Consider the following 18,042-nt stretch of genomic DNA (forward strand, 5'->3'; position numbering starts at 1 on the left):
CAGAACTGAGTCACTGTAAAATGTATAGAAAGCCTATAGGTCTCATGAATTAAAAGCAGATTTAGGCAGCATCTGTGATTTATCTCAACCACAACCTTTCCTATATAGTAGCCCATTAGCCTACTGTGTAGTGACAAGATTCAATGGTAGATATAGAGGAGAATTACATACTGTATATTTTATTCAATAATTCTACATTATTTTACAATTCTGACAGTACTTAACTATTTTAAATTAGTCCTTTGAACATTAATTTCCAGTAACACCGCTTTAAATTCCATATTACCTTTCTGAAAACGTAGGTCCCTATACAACAACAATGGCTTAAGCGACAATGTAAAAAAAAACAGAAATGACTTGAAAAAAGTATTAAACAGCAGAATTGAGAACTCAACAGATGTGCTGAACGATAAAACAATGAAAAACACAATGACTAGTAAATCAGTAGCCAAATATACCTCTTAAAGGGACAAATGGCACACATGATAGGTGTATAATTAAAACATGACAAACCTGGACGATAGATGCTAATTATATTTAGTGCAATAAAATGTGGAAAGATTAACAAATCATGACAGCTTGGTCATATTTTAACATATTACATTTGTTTGGATGAAATGTCCTAACACCTCCCACTATCCCAGAAAGCAAATATCATCAAATAGTACAACAAGGTAGGACACATTCTTATTTGCAGAAAGGAAGCCGAAAACAAGACCTACACTTGCTCTCAGACAATACTATATCTCTATTAAGCGTATTAAATACTTTTTATGAAACATTCTGAAAGAAATAAAACAAGTAAAATCAGAAAGCCCAGAACAATGCATGTAACTTGATCTGTCCAGCCAACTGCTATTCTACATGGAATAATTTCCATATGTGAAATCTAACAACAGGTCCCTATTTAATTTGAAGCAAAATAATAACAAATAAAGCTCCCATTTGAAATTTTTTGCTGTCCCTATTAAATAAGGCATGACTTAAATTACAACTTAAATTCATACACCAAGGAGGTGGTTGCATATTTAAGTAGTGATATTGCACAAAATACAAAAATAAGACATTAAATACTGCTTGCTATACCAGTAGTATATACAAAAAGATGTTTCTTTCCATGTCTCTCAGTGTCATCTTCATGTTGGACTCCCTATTCCTGTGTCCGGTACAGCGCTGCTGTATTTCAAGTTCACACAGTAAAGGCCATATAATGAGAATTCACTTTCGTTTCTACATAGAAAACATTTGGCACCAATCCCAAATGGCCTGGGAAAAAGATGGGGTGTCTGGGTCTGGTGAGTGTTCTTGTTTGAGTTATACCTTTGTGGGCTAACCTACATATCACAATTATATGACTAGCTATGTCAGTGTGTTGCCTACTGTTACGCTTCGCACTCACACTCGGTAGCTACGGTATGAAGGCGGGAGTGACCACTAAGTGAAGATTCTGCACTCTGTTCTCTATGCAAACACAAAGCAGGAGTAGAAGTGGGTCTTCCTGGATCTTGTGGCTAGGTTGGGGGCATCCTCAGCCTCACGCAGGTTGCTGGGGGTTGGCGTGTTGAGGATGCTGAGGATGGCCCAACAGTCCAATTCTCTGTTTCTGCTTCCTTTGCTCTGTCATCTAGAGGACAACACACGGGACAGGAGCTGGGTTATTTGCTCATCTCTCATTTTCTGTATCTGTACCTCTACCATCTACTGTCGGTGTCTGACACTAGCCTCCAAATAAGCTGATGCTAAGTTTCTTTTTCAGATAAAGTTTTAAAAAACTGTTCGCGCCTGCAAATGCTGCACAGCAATGAAGTGAAAGCTTTTGGGTTTAACGGGAGGGTTTCAGTGTTTCATCTGAAACGTATCCTTCTACCCTTTTAGAACGTCATCTTGTCTAACAACATGTACACCACAGTAAGCAAACAACCAGCAGTGAAACCCCAGTAAAATACATTTTTACTTTCAAGTCAGGCTCATGAGTAATAATGCAAGATGTTGGCTTTCATGGCACTAGGGACGACATCCGTTTGAAATAAACTGAAGTATTAAAACAAAACAAGTGTCCTAAAAAAGGATTTTGCAATCTTAATATTGCAAACATACAATGGCAAAGGCAATACAAATACCCTCACAAACGCTGTTGGTCATGAGATGAGCGTTATAAAAGGAATTAATTACTAGATGTTGGGAAGTGCTAGAAAGAGCAGCATTAAAGTTTGTGAGAGTGCTGTGGGGGTGCCCACTGGTTAAACTCGGTTACAGTAGAATGTGACTCTTTATTTGTGCCACAGCAAACTAATTAAATCAATTTTCGTTGGAATTATGTAACAGATGGAGCTCTTGTCTGGGCCAGTTGTTTTTGAAACCATTTTCTTGTTTGTGCCACTTCTGAGTGCCATGGAGCATGCTTAAGACTCTTACAGGCAGGGGAGGGGACAGGAGGCACTGAAGGCAACTTCTGGGAAAATGAGACTGAAACAGTCCAATGTCTATAAAAAAAGCACAGTTTAGTCTGAATTTGTCTGTCAACTAAACTCAAAGTTCATTTTCATATTTTGGTCCATGTTTGTGTACGTGTGAAAAAAACGTGCAAAAGCAAAGTAGACATCAACCAATTTAGATCTGAACATGTATTTATGGAGATATTTAGTAATGAATAATCAAGAGAAAAGGGTTTTTGTGCCCTCACCCAAATATTTTAGCCTCACAACAACCATTTCCTTCTGTCTGGGCCAGTGTCTAGATAACACCCACTTCCTCATAGACACGTCTAATTTTATTGATAGACCAAAATACTACTTTGTTTACAAGAAACAGTATGCAAAGTTTGATTAAATTATTTATGACCAGTAACATTTTCTTGTACCGAACACAACTAATAAAGGTTGTATAATTAAATGATAGTCATTGCCATTATGATCATTGTCATTCTAATAATATTTTTGATATGTTAATGGAAAATAAAAGGTGTTAAGATCATCATTATCATCTTGCCAATTTACTGTAATCTGACCTTGGGCATATAAAGTCTACCAGATTATTGTACATAACTATAATTACTGCATTTAAAGACAATATAGCTCTGACTAGGATGCCCACAATACAGTGTGAGCTAAGTCATTGTGGAACTAATCCTTAATTAATGACGTAAATCAGATCAGGTTGAAGGCCACATGAGCTGCAGCATTGTGCACTATGAGTCATGGCCTTCTGATTTTAGTAAGCTCTACACCTACAAGGCAAAGAGTTGCTATCAAACAGATCAAAGCTACACAAATGACATGGAAAAATGTCGAAATAATGTAATATTTTCATAGCAATATCTATACAGACCACCATCTAGTCACAGGCAAAAGGGACGTCTCACCTGCTCCTTGAGCTCAGTCAGTTGTCCAGAGAGGTTGGAGACTAGCTTCATGGTAGACTCCAGTTTCTCCTGTAGGCTCCTGATTTCATTTTGCTCCCCGTCCGCATCGCTACAGACCAGAGACATGGCCCGCATCCGTGGAAACCAGTCAAGGTTGTGCTCCTGGTGACCAGAGGGAGAAGAGATGTTATTTAAGCATAACTAGAACATTTGTTTTGCGCACAACACATTTAAATTCTGGTCTCTAATCATGATTCTAAAAGATTATATAGAAAATATTTGGTAACATTTTCGTAACACTTCCATACACTTTGAAAAAGTAAACATTGTAAAGTGGACAAAAATGTACTGCCCAGAATTGATTAAATAACCTATCATTTAAACATAAATCAAATATCTTTACAATTTGTTTGCACAAATATTTTCATCACATTTTGTCATTAATTTAATGTATGCCGAACAAAAATATAAAACACAACATGAAACAATTTCAAAGATTTTACTGAGTTACAGTTCATAGGAGAAAATCAGTCATTTGAAATAAATGCATTAGACAATAGTCTATGGATTTCCCATGACTGGGAATACAAATGTGCATCTGTTGTTCACATATACCTTTAAAAAAAGATATACCTTTAAATAATTGACCTCACATTAGGCCTCAGGATATTGTCAAGGTATTTCTGTGCACTCAAATACCCATCGATAAAATGCAATTGTGTCCGTTGTCTGTATGCCTGCCCATACCGAAACCCACCGCCACCACGGGGCACTCTGTTCACAAAGTTGACTCAGCAAACCGCTCGCCCACATGACACCATACGCGTGGTCTGCATTTGTGAGGCCGGTTGGACGTACTGCCAAATGATCTAAAATGACATTGGAGGCGGCTTATGGTAGAGAAATTAACATTAAATTCTCTGGCAACAGCTCTGGTGGACATTCCTGCAGTCAGCATGCCAATTGCATGCTCCCTCAAATCTGTGGCATTGTGTTGGACATTTTAGAGTGGCCTTTTATTGTCCCCAGCACAAGGGGCACCTGTGTAATGATAATGCTGTTGAAACAGCTTGTTGATATGCCACACCTGTCAGGTGGATGGATTATGTTTACAATGGAGAACTGCACACTAACAGGTATGTAACCAAATTTGTAAAAAAAAAATAATAATTGACAAGAAATTATATTTTTGTGCCTATGGAAAATGTGTGGGATCATTTCAGCTCTGGAAACATGGGACCAACCCCTTGCATTCATATTTTTGTTCAGTGTAATTACATTTCTGGTGAACACTTATTTCATCAAATTTCACCAATAACATGATAACAGCCTTTGATTTTCTTTGACAAAGCCTTACACATTAGGGTAAGTCAGAATGACATCAAATATATTAGCTTGCTACAGCTCCACTTGGCAAACAGATGCCTCTTTGACTTGTGTTTCTCTCAATCCCTCTTTGTCTGTCTGTCTGTCTGTCTGTCTGTCTGTCTGTCTGTCTGTCTGTCTGTCTGTCTGTCTGTCTGTCTGTCTGTCTGTCTGTCTGTCTGTCTGTCTGTCTGTCTGTCTGTCTGTCTGTCTGTCTGTCTGTCTGTCTGTCTGTCTGTCTGTCTGTCTGTCTGTCTGTCTGTCTGTCTGTCTGTCTGTCTGTCTGTCTGTCTGTCTGTCTGTCTGTCTGTCTGTCTGTGTCTGTCTGTCTGTCTGTCTTTGTGCACTTATCAAGCCTGTAATAGAATTAATGTTGGGGACTTTCCATACCAGGGAGTTCAAACTTACCGAGACAACTTCCTTTAAAAAAATGATGATCTAATTATACAATAACACAGTCAGGTTGGATGTGTGAGGGCCGAATAGAGGAACATTTACTCAGACTTAACTAGCAATATAAGGCTGAGTTCCCCATTTCATTAATGTGGTATATTGTTGCATGTAAACTTCCTCTTCGGTGGCAATGTGGAGTTTAACACAACACACCCCTAAAGTGACAAAATGAGAATTGCTTGAATTTTCCAAATGCCACCACGGATTAGTTTCACATCTAAATAGTTGAGGTAAGAAAAACGCCTCAAGTCATCCACAGTGATTTGTAACGACTCTTTGCCTCTTTCCTCATTTGTAAAACGTTTCCACACTCCTCCTTGGTGTGTAGCCTACAGTACACATCAAAACACCACAGCTATCAATCAGTCAATACCTCTCAATTAATTTCTTATGCTAATCTGCTCTACCCGAGTGGAATCGCATGACTAAACTGATGGCTTCTAAAAATAGAAAATGGAAAACATACTGTACAAGGCATGCCCAGCGCACCTAGTGCACAAACGTTTACGCGTGGAGAACACAGTAAGTGTGACGGCCAGTCACTTCAGAGCCTTGAGCCAGTGAAAGGGTCGCTGCGTTCATCCAGGCGAGCGGCAAAGGGCCACTCTGAGCACATTCTGTCACCCCTCCATCTCCTCCAGCACTTGGCCACTACATACCAATGTTATTGTGTGTGCACTGTCTGAACCTGCCCTCAAACAAACGGAGGCTGTGTGAATAGGTCTGTCTGGAAGTCCCATCAACAAAAACACACGTTGGTAGATGCACACCATTCAAAAATAGTCACTCCTTTAGCTACATGTACATGCATGTGCACTCCCAGACCCTACAAAATAGCATTACAGTTAGCTTAACTACAAACCGAACAGTAGATTGTGTGCTTGAACAGGAGCGTGCTGGGTAGCACCTGCACTGTCGCTGGTTGTGAGCACAGCTGCATGGCTGGAAAAGTCCCTGGGTTTCAGTGGTGTAGTCTGAGATGTGGGGGCGAGAGTGGCGGCTGCATGGGCCACAGGCTAGTCCTCGGTCAGACAAACAGCAGGACAGGGGAATCACACAGAGACTCATTCTGAGATGAGGAAAGAAGAGCTGTGTGCATGCTCAACCCCACACCCCCCTCGCAGCACAATGCTGCTTTCCCACATGTGATCATGTACATGCGTATTCTGTATTGGACATCTACCTACTATAATAGACTAGAAATGCACCGACACAGTATACTAGATTGCTCTGCTAGTGTACTGCTGAACGTAGAAACAAATCCTTCAAGAAAAATCATGTATAGCTCAGACATAATGACATAAGTAAAATCGTGTCAACATTATTTGTCTGAAATCAATTTGTAATCAAAGTGCTAGGCTTGACTTGGATGAGAAAGGGGCAGAGGCGTGCAGTACAGCAAGATTGATCATCCTGCCCTTTGCTGTCTGTGTCAAGAGTCAGTTTGACAGCCCAGCCCCCCAAAACCCCTTTTCCTTTCTCAGTGTTTACAAGTGAAAACACTTCCAGTAAGTCTCAGACCGATGTCACCGCTGACATTAAATTAATCTTCACAGTAGCTCAATGGAAATGACAGAAATTCATTTTCCATTATTTAAACCACAAGGGCCATGACAGAGAAACAGGATGCTGTGTGGTTTTGACAGCAACAGAAACGTCACAGGCAAGCCACAGGCCACCTGACATACTGACAACCCACCACATCTACTACTCTTTCACACAAATTAAAGAAACAGATCACATTTCAAAATAGACCAAACAAACAATTAGAAACAATGTGCAAAACACAACGGGAAAACTCCTTCTCACTCCCCTTCTTCTGAAATGCCTCTAAAGCATTCTCTTATCAATGCGATTCAATGTTCAAATCACGATGTGGACGCATCTCGGCGCAGCGAGCATGGGCCGCAATAATAATGAGGGCAACAGATTCTGGCGTACCCAAGTCAAGCAATATAAATGTAAGCCTTCAACCCGACACTTCAGCCAAGGCTTTCTGCAATTGACGTCAGTCCCAGTCATTGTCAGACTTGTCTGACTTCTATCTACACCCCCTGATCTCTTAAATCCCCTCTGTGCATATGAGGTGTCTTCACCACTTCAGACAGCATCATCATGAGACACTGTCATGCTTGTTAGGGTAACCAGGGAAGAAAGAAGGGGAAATGTATCAATAGAACTATTATACAGTATTAAGCCTATTACACCAACATAAGGAGCCTTTTCCCCTACCATGTCAAATGAAGAAGAAAGATCTCCTGTGTTGAGTTGTGACATCATAAGAGGATAACTAATGTGACCGATTCCTTCACTTCTCAGATTCTAAAAGCTCAAACATGTATTTTATTTTATTAATCCATCCCCCTTTTCGGTGGTCAAGAATAACTTTCCTTTTTTACAGCTTTCTTGCGAACATATACACACATTTTGCATATACATTTTACATGCAATGCATTCAGAAAGTATTCAGACTTTTTCCACATTTTGTTGTTACAGCCATATTCTAAAATGTACTAAATTGTTTGTTTTGTCTCATCAATCTACATACAATACCGAATAATGAGAAAGCAAAAACAGATTTTTAGATTTCTTTGCTAATTAATGTAAAATAAAGAACAGAAATATCACATTTACATAAGTATTTAGACCCTTGATCGTTCTTGAGATGTTTCTACAACTTGATTGGGGTCCACCTGTGGTCAATTCAACTGATTCTATATGATTTGTAAAGGCACACACCTGTCTATAAAAATCCCACAGTTGACAGTGCATGTCAGAGCATAAACCAAGCCATGAGGTGGAAGGAATTGTCCATAGAGCTCCAAGACAGGATTGTGTCGAGGCACAGATCTGGAGAAGGGTACCAAACTATTTCTGCAGAACTGAAGGTCCTCAAGAACATAGTGACCTCCATCATTTTTAAAATGGAAAAAGTTTGGAATCAACAAGACTCTTCCTAAACCTGGTCGCCCGGCCAAACTGAGCAATTGGGGAAGGAGGGCCTTGGTCTGGGAGGTGACCAAGAACCCGATGGTCACTCTGACAGAACTCCAGAGTTCCTCTGTGGAGATGGGAGAACCTTCCAGAAGGACAACCATCTCTGCAGCACTCCACCAATCCGACCAGTTTCCAGACAGAAGCCACATCAGTTAAAAGACACATGGCAGCTCGCTTGGAATTTGCCAAAAGTCACCTAAAGGACTCTCAGACCGTGAGAAACAGCATTCTCTGGTCTGATGAAACCAAGATTGAACTCTTTGGCCTGAATGCCAAGCGTTATGTCTGGAGGAAACCTAGCATGGTGGTGGCAGCAGCAGCAAACTGTGGTGATGTTTTTCAGTGACAGGGACTGGGAGACTAGTCAGGATTAAGGGAAAGACGAAAAGAGCAAAGTACGAAGAGATTGATGAAAACCTGCTTGAGAGCACTCAGGACCTCAGACTGGGGCGAAGGTTCACCTTCCAACAGGACAACGACCCTAAACACACAGCCAGGGCAACGCAGGAGTGGCTTCGGGACAAGTCTCTGAATGTCCTTGAGTGGCTCAGCCAGAGCCCAGACTTTAACCCGATCAAACATCTCTGGAGAGACCTGAAAATAGCTGTGCAGCAATGCTCCCCATCAAACCAGACAGAGCTTGAGAGGATGTGCAGAGGAGAATGAGAGAAACTACACAAATACAGTTGGGCCAAGCTTGTAGTGTCATACCCAAAAAGACTCAAAGCTGTAATCGCTGTCTCTGAGCTCTACGGACAATTCCTTAGACCTGATGGCTTGGTTTTTGCTCTGACATGCACTGTCAACTGTCGGACCTTATATAGACAGGTGTGTGCCGTTCCAAATCATGTCCAATCAATTGAATTTACCACAGCTGGACTCCAATCAAGTTGTAGAAACATCTCAAGGATGATCAATGGAAACAGGATGCACCTGAGCTCAATTTCCAGTCTCATAGCAAAGGGTCTGAATACTTATGTTAAAAAAGCATTTAAAACATTTGTTTTTAAATAAATGTGCAAATATGTCTAAAAACCAGTTTTCACTTCGTCATTATGAGGTATTGTATGAAGATTGATGAGGAACACTTTTTATTTAATCATTTTTAGAATAAGGCTGTAATAGATGCATCACAAGTCCTAAACTGGCAGCTTCATTAAATAGTACCCGCAAAACACCAGCCTAGAAGGCCAGAATCCCGGAGTCTCCTCTTCACTGTTGACGTTGAGACTGGTGTTTTGCGGGTACTATTTAATGAAGCTGCTAGTTGAAGACTTGTGAGACATTTGTTTCTCAAACTAGACACTCTAATGCACTTGTCCTCTTGCTTGTGCAGTAGCACCGGGGCTTCCCACCCCTCTTTCTATTCTGGTTAGAGACCATTTGCGCTGTTCTGTGAAGCGAGTAGGACACAGCGTTGTACGAGATCTTCAGTTTCTTGGCAATAACTCTCAAGGAATAGCCTTCAATTCTCAGAACAAAAATAGACTGATGAGTTTCGGAAGAAAAGTCTTTGTTTCTGACCATTTTGAGCCTGTAATCGAACCCAAAAATGCTGATGCTCCAGATTCTCAACTAGTCTAAAGAAGGCCAGTTTTATTGCTTCTTTAATCGAAACAAGAGTTTTCAGCTGTGCTAACATAATTGCAAAAGGGTTTTATAATGATCAATTAGCCTTTTAAAATTATAAACTTGGATTAGCTAACACACCGTTCCATTGGAACACAGGAGTGATGGTTGCTGATAATGGGTCTCTGACGCCTATGTAGATATTCCATTAAAAATATGCAGTTTCCAGCTACAATAGTCATTTACATCATTCACAATGTCTACACTGTATTTCTGATCAATTTAATGTTATTTTAATGGGCAAAAATAATTTCCTTTCTTTCAGCATATATACACAGACACACATATATACAGTTGAAGTTGGAAGTTTACATACACTTAGGTCATTAAAACTTGTTTTTCAACCACTGCACAAATATCTTGTTAACTATAGCTTTGGCAAGTCGGTTAAGACATCCACTTTGTCCATGACACAAGTAATTTTTCCAACAATTGTTTACAAACAGATTATTTAACTTATAATTCACTGTATCACAATTCCAGTGGGTCAGAAGTTTACATACACTAAGTTGACTGTGGCTTTAAACAGCTTGGAGAATTCCAGAAAATGATGTCATGGCTTTAGAAGCTTCTGATTGGCTAATTGACATCATTTGAGTCGATTGGAGCTGTACCTGTGGATGCATTTTAAGCCCTACCTTCAAGGCCTATGCAGTGCCTCTTTGCTTGACATCATGGGAAAATCAAAATAAATCAGCCATGACCTCAGAAAAAAAAATTGTAGACATCCACAAGTCTGGTTAATTCTTAGGAGCAATTTCCAAATGCCTGAAGGTACCACGTTAATCTGTACAAACAATAGTACGCAAGTATAGACACCATGGGGCCACGCAGCCGTCATACCGCTCAGGAAGGAAATGCATTCTGTCTCCTAGAGATGAACGTACTTTGGTGTGAAAAGTGCAAATCAATTCCAGAACAACAGCAAAGGACCTTGTGAAGATGCTGGAGGAAACCTACGGTTTTGCTACTGCACATGTGGACAAAGATTGTACTTTTTGGAGAAATGTCCTCTGGTCTGATGAAACAAAAATAGAATTGTTTGGCCATAATGGCCATCGTTATGTTTGTTGGAAAAAGGGAGAGGCTTGCAAGCCGAACAACACCATCCCAACTGTGAAGCACAGGGGTGGCAGCATGTTGTGGGGGTGCTTTGCTGCAGGAGGGCCTGGTGCACTTCACAAAATAGAATGATTCATGAAGACAGACAATTATGTGGATATATTGAAGCAACATCTCAAGAGATCAGTCAGGAAGTTAATGTTTGGTCACAAATGGGTCTTCCAAATGGACAATGACTCCAAGCATACTTCCAAAGTTGTGGAAAAATGGCTTAATTAAGGACAACAAAGTCAAGGTATTGGAGGGGCCATCACAAAGGCCTGACCTCAATCCTATAGAAAATGTGTGGGCAGAACTGAAAAAGCGTGTGCGAGCAAGGAGACCTACAAACCTGAGTCAGCTACACCAGCTCTGTCAGGAGGAATGGGCCAAAATTCACCCAACTTATTGTGGGAAGCTTATGGAAGGATACCCAAAACATTTGACCCAAGTTAAACAATTTAAAGGCAATGCTACCAAATACTAATTGAGTGTATGTAAACTTCTGACCCACTGGGAATGTGAAGAAATAAAATCTGAAATAAATAATTCTCTCTACTATTATTCTGACATTTCAAATTCTTAAAAGAAAGTGGTGATTCTAACTGACCTAAAACATGGACATTTTACTAAGATTAAATGTCAGGAATTGTGAAAAACTGAGTTAAAATGTAATTGTAAACTTCCGACTTCAACTGTATACCCACACACATACACACATACAAGCTATTAACTTAGTTCTTGGTAAAAGTTTTGATCCATTAATAGCCCAGAGCCTGCATGCAGACATGCATGAACCTCCTGATGCTGGAGAGCTAACATCTAAGCTGTGAATTCTCTAAACTCAGCTTCTTCAGTAAATTACCATGTCTGAGCTCTGCCGAGAGCCGTGCTGCAGACACCTAATTTAGCTCCCAATCCAGAGCAGGAGGCCCCACATGATCAAACATGTAGCATGAGTCCAGTTGTGGTTCACTGTTCGAGTTGACGGGTCAGTGGATTCTAACACACCATGTGCCCTCTCTCAAGCAGAGGTCACTTTAAATCCTCCTTTGGACCACAATGTGTCCCCGACAAGCTCTGTTTGGCTCAGTAGGGTCCAAGGCTAAGAGGGGGTAGTTAATCCCAAATCAGATGACTCCTCATAAGACCTCGCAGCGCACCTCAAACCGAGAGACAGAACTGGGCCAAATAGTGCCTGAAAACTGTGTCAGAAGCCAACACCAGCACAACTGCATCAGGAAAGTTACCACTGTTGAAGAAGGGGCTTTCCTTTGACAGCTATAATTTTCCATGAAATCACTAAAAAAGCAATGGATAGCCTACTGACATTCAAGAACAGAATTTGAACAAAACTCATCGAGCAACAACATATTTTTAAACAATTCTAAAGACACCAAGGAATTAACTACCTCCCGTGGATTCTTCAGTCTAAATGTCAATGTATGTGTTCGAGATGCCTCCATGCCGTTGGAAGAGTAGGTAATTAGGTCTTCAGTGCAATATCCTCAGGCCTGGTTGGCATAGGAGACACAGCAGACATTGTGGGAGGGAGGGATTTCCCACACTGTTCAGCAGCTATCACGAGGCTACCTCCTGGCAGTAACCAGACAGGGGCGATATCGATGGACCAGAGGGTGTAACACGGTAAAACAGGGTGGAGGATGACTTTTAAAAAGTTGACAATGTATTGGTGCTTGTGGTTTTCTATTTCTGAAGATTTTTTTAGATGTATTCTCGCCACGGGACAGAGATATTTAACTGCATGCCAAAATGTCTTTCTTTATCTTGTATAGGAGCTGACCTGCATTCTCAGGAGACACATTTGATCAAAGCTCAGATATGTGAGCCTCTCTGATGAAGTCATGCAGAACTGCAAACTCCCTGTTCGAGATATATTTATGACCACATCCCTGCCTATTTTGATGTGTAAAATCAAGAATCTCATTCGTAATAAGCTGGCCGGTACTATGCGTAGTAGTCTAGTCGTACCCTGATCATCTCAGCGACGTAGCTCTCTGGTCCTGTGTACTCTGTGGAGTCCTTCACTTTCACCAGCACTATGAAGAACAGGTAGTGCCACATGTTGTGCTCCACCTTGATGTGCTCTTCAAATGTCACTGTCTTGTTGTCAAACTTGTCCCTTTCCAGGCCTGCACACGAGGGGACATATAAAAAAACAAATGGTCAAATAAGCAGACACAAATGCATGGCAGTTACTGCATTCCTCATCTGTAAACAATGCATGTGTGGCAATAATGGGTCAATCATTATGAGTCTGGTGATTGTCATGACCTTAGTTGGAATGACTGACTGCACAACAATAGCACGGGGAAGTTGCGTCATTGGAGAAAAGAACCCAATGCATTTCAGAGGGAGAATAGAATAGACCAAGGGACTTAACACTCAACAGGTTCTCAATGTCTCACATAAGCTAGTTTTTTTAACATTCCCCTTTGTCCTATGGGGCCACCTATACATACAATGTTTGCACACATGACTGTAGGTCGCTTTCTGCATAAAAGCGTCTGCTAAATGGGTGATTCAAAATATCTTTGGTATCTCAGATTGTTCTGGCAATTTTCACATAGGATCTTCATCTGGAGGAAGGATGTTTGAAAAGCTTTTTACATTTGCATCACAAACCACTTGGAGAAAATCCTTATGAAAGTGTACATTTTAGGCCCCTTTCAGACCTATACATTGCTCCTTTAAGACCCTATGATCTGTAAAACACACATGATACAGACAAAATCTTAGTGTCAATATACTCATCATAGTGTGCCCAAATATGCATTATGTTTCGTTTCTGATTTTTTTTTTCACATTCATTTAATAAACATTAAAACATAATATCTCCAAACTACACTTTTAGATTTGTTCATTTTAGGACACAATGTTCGATTTTAACAAACCTAAAGCAATGGTCAGTTTTAGGGTAGGCAGTAGTGCTATAGGTCTGGGGGTGTTTCAGAAATATTCTTGTCATTTTCAATGCTGGAATTATGAGTGCAATAGCTGGTGGTGGCACGAAAGGGCTCTGATGAATAAATAAATGACAGGTGTGACGAGGGCTTGGCCACTCACTGGCCAAATCAATCAATTCATGGCTTAAAGGAAAATATATTTTTTAAATGTAACTTCATATTGATCATCCCCAGCACTACCCAAACATCAACATGTGTGCAAATGGTGCATTTCTATGTTTTGTAGTAAAAAGAGATAGAAGAAATGTGTTTCCAATGACATCATCGGTGTGCATCATGTGATTTTAACCAATTATGAGTAGGCATTGCGTACTAATTGCCTACTAATTGGTTGATAATGTCATTGGAAACACTCATCTTCCTCTTATCTTTTTTACTACAAAACATAGAAATGCACCATTTGCACACATGTTGATGTTTGGGTAGTGCTGGGGATGATCAATATGAAGTTACATTTTCACATGACCCATTTCAGGAAGCTAGTCTTATGTCGCACATCACTACTTCACAGGAGAGGCATTTGAATGTCTTTGCAGAAATGACCTCGATGAACTTCCTGTGAACTTTCATGTTCCTTAATAACAAACTTGTATTCCGTCTGTAAATACAAATAAAATTGTTAAATTACGAGCGTTTTTGGTTTAGCCACGGAAAAAGGCAGGAACCTTCCTGCTAGCCATGAATTGGCTGAGATAATGGATGGGCTGGACATGCCGGGAGATGACTTTGGATTGGGCTACCATGTAGCGCGCTTCTGTCTATAACTTTAGCTGCTCAGTATGTGTTGATAATCCTTTCTACCACGGCTATCTTGAAAGATATAATGTTAGCCATCGAGAACTACAAAAGTTTTGGTACTTTTCTCAACAACATTGATGCCCTGAATTTAGCAGGTGCTATTGACAGATCAGTTGGAAAAAGTTGTGATGGGCTACTTTATGCACATGTCACAGTCAGTGTGAACCGGAGTGATTTAACTTGACTGGCAAACAAGATGAAGCTACAAACAAAATTAAGTTAAATGGTTCCCGTCTGATGTGAAGCGTTCATCCATGTATACGTGTAAGAGTCCAGCTACAGTTTCAGAAATGATATGTTTCTAATTTTGGCAGAAAGTAATTTTCATTGCAAGTTAAAGCCTACAGTTCGCTAACTAGCAAACGTTAGCTTGCTGGCTCGCTAGCTAACGTTACGCTACGTGTATGATCGGTGTAGTACTATTGTTCGAATCAGAAACCATTTGCATTGCTAGTTATAGCCTAATGTTAGCTAGCTAAAATTGAACCTAGTTGGTTAGCTTTAGCTACCTGAAGTTTCATACCACAGAAACTGTATGACAATACGTTTGTATTGGTAGCAGTATGAGTTGGGATTATGCCGGTTCATTGTTTCGCGATGTCTAAACAAAAAACTCCACTTCTTCAGATGATTACATGACCCATCAAGTTAGCCAGGTGTGTATGGAGGTGATTACAGACATCTATTGTATTTCATGAACATGTCTTGACATTTCTTTCACATGACCCATTCATTTAGACAAGTGTGTCTGGGTAAGCGTCATCTAATAATTCAAAAATATTTTTAAAAATATATATTTTTTGGACACTTTCTGTTTTTGATATTGCTACTATGCAAATACACTACAGATCAAAAGTTTTAGAACACCTACTCATTCAAGGGTTTTTCTTTATTTGTACTATTTTCTACAATTGTAGAATAATAGTGAAGACATCAACACTATGAAATAACACATATGGAATCACGTAGTAACTAAAAAAGTGTTAAACAAAGATTCTTCAAATAGCCACACTTGATGACAGTTTGTACAAACTTGGAATTCTATCAGCTAGCTTTGCTTGGAATGCTTTTCCAACAGTCTTGAAGGAGTGCCCACATATGCTAAGCACTTGTTGGCTGCTTTTCCTTCACTCTGCGGTCCAAATCATCCCAAACATCTTATTTTGGTTGAAATAATCCACAGTCGGGGGATTGTGGAGGCCAGGTCATCTGATGCAGCACTCCATCACTCTCCTTCTTGGTAAAATAGCGCTTACACAGCCTGGATGTGTGTGGGGTCATTGTCCTGTTGAAAAACAAATGATAGTCCCACTAAGCCCAAACCAGATGGGATGGCGTATCGCTGCAGAATGCTGTGGTAGCCATGCTGGTTAAGTATGCCTTGAATTCTAAATAAATCACAGACAGTGTCACCATTAAAGCGCCCCCACACCATAACACCTCCTACTCCATACTTTACGGTGGGAAATACACATGCGGAGATCATCCGTTCACCCACACCGCGTCTCACAAAGACACGGTGGTTGGAACCTAAAATCTCACATTTGGACTCCAGACCAAAGGACACATTTTCACAGGTCTAATGGTCATTGCTCGTGTTTCTTGACCGAAGCAAGTCTCTTCTTCTTATTGGTGTCTTTTAGTAATGGTTTCTTTGCAGAAATTTGACCATGAAGGACTGATTCACAGTCTCATCTGAACAGTTGATATTGAGATGTGTCTGTTACTTGAACTCTGTTAAGCATTTATTTGGACTGCATATTATGAGGCTGCTAACTTTAATGAATTTATCCTCTGCAGCAGAGGTAACTCTGGGTCTTCCGTTCCTGTGGCAGCCTTCATGAGAGCCAGTTTCATCATAGCGCTTGATGGTTTTTGCGACTGCACTTTCAAAAACTCCGTATTGACTGACCTTCATGTCTTAAAAGTAATGATGGACTGTTGTTTCTATTTGCTTATTTGAGCTTTTCTTGACATAATATGGACTTGGTCTTTTACCAAATAGGGCTATCTCCTTTATACTACCCCTACCTTGTCACAACACAACTGATTGGCTCAAATGCATTAAGGAAGCCTGTTCAACCTCTCTTTCATATCTTCTGAGATCCCCAAGGATTGGAAAGCTGCCGCAGTCATCCCCCTCTTCAAAGGGGGAGACACCCTGGACCCAAACTGTTACAGACCTATATCCATCCTGCCCTGCCTATCTAAGGTCTTCGAAAGCCAAGTCAACAAACAGGTCACTGACCCTCTCGAATCCCACCGTACCTTCTCCGCTATGCAATCTGGTTTCCGAGCTGGTCACGGGTGCACCTCAGCCACACTCAAGGTACTAAACGACATCATAACCGCCATCGATAAAAGACAGTACTGTGCAGCCGTCTTCATCGACCTTGCCAAGGCTTTCGACTCTGTCAATCACCATATTCTTATCAGCAGACTCAGTAGCCTCGGTTTTTCGGATGACTGCCTTGCCTGGTTCACCAATTACTTTGCAGACAGAGTTCAGTGTGTCAAATCGGAGGGCATGTTGTCCGGTCCTCTGGCAATCTCTATGGGGGTACCACAGGGTTCAATTCTCGGGCCGACTCTTTTCTCTGTGTATATCAATGATGTTGCTCTTGCTGCGGGCGATTCCCTGATCCACCTCTACGCAGACGACACCACGTCATTGGACACTGTGCTATCTAACCTCCAATCGAGCTTCAATGCCATACAACACTCCTTCCGTGGCCTCCAACTGCTCTTAAACGCTAGTAAAACCAAATGCATGCTTTTCAACCGATCGCTGCCTGCACCCGCTTGCCCGACTAGCATCACCACACTGGATGGTTCCGACCTTGAATATGTGGACACCTATAAGTACCTAGGTGTCTGGCTAGACTGAAAACCCTCCTTCCAGACCCATATCAAACATCTCCAATCGAAAATCAAATCAAGAGTCGGCTTTCTATTCCGCAACAAAGCCTCCTTCACTCACGCTGCCAAGCTTACCCTAGTAAAACTGACTATCCTACCGATCCTCGACTTCGGCGATGTCATCTACAAAATTGCTTCCAACACTCTTCTCAGCAAACTGGATGCAGTTTATCACAGTGCCGTCCATTTTGTCACTAAAGCACCTTATACTACCCACCACTGCGACTTTTATGCTCTAGTCGGCTGGCCCTCGCTACATATTCATCGCCAGACCCACTAGCTCCAGGTCATCTACAAGGCCATGCTAGGCAAAGCCCCGCCTTATCTCAGCTCAATGGTCACGATGGCAACACCCATCCGTAGCACGCGCTCCAGCAGGTGTATCTCATTGATCATCCCTAAAGCCAACACCTCATTCGGCCGCCTTTCGTT

At 41.0% G+C, this 18,042-nt stretch overlaps 1 protein-coding gene across 1 annotated transcript in view; it reads right to left on the reverse strand.

Moving 5' to 3' along the window:
• Positions 1–516: 516 nt before the first annotated feature.
• Positions 517–18,042, reverse strand: part of itpr1b (inositol 1,4,5-trisphosphate receptor, type 1b) — a 163,453-nt gene continuing 145,927 nt past the window's right edge. Inside the window, 3 exon segments of the mRNA XM_046342783.1 lie at positions 517–1,624; positions 3,362–3,523; positions 12,899–13,059. Of these exon segments, the coding sequence (XP_046198739.1) occupies positions 1,535–1,624; positions 3,362–3,523; positions 12,899–13,059 (413 nt within the window). The 3' untranslated portion in view covers positions 517–1,534.

The sequence above is a fragment of the Oncorhynchus gorbuscha genome, linkage group LG03 (assembly GCF_021184085.1).
Source record: "Oncorhynchus gorbuscha isolate QuinsamMale2020 ecotype Even-year linkage group LG03, OgorEven_v1.0, whole genome shotgun sequence".
Classification (NCBI taxonomy): domain Eukaryota; kingdom Metazoa; phylum Chordata; class Actinopteri; order Salmoniformes; family Salmonidae; genus Oncorhynchus; species Oncorhynchus gorbuscha.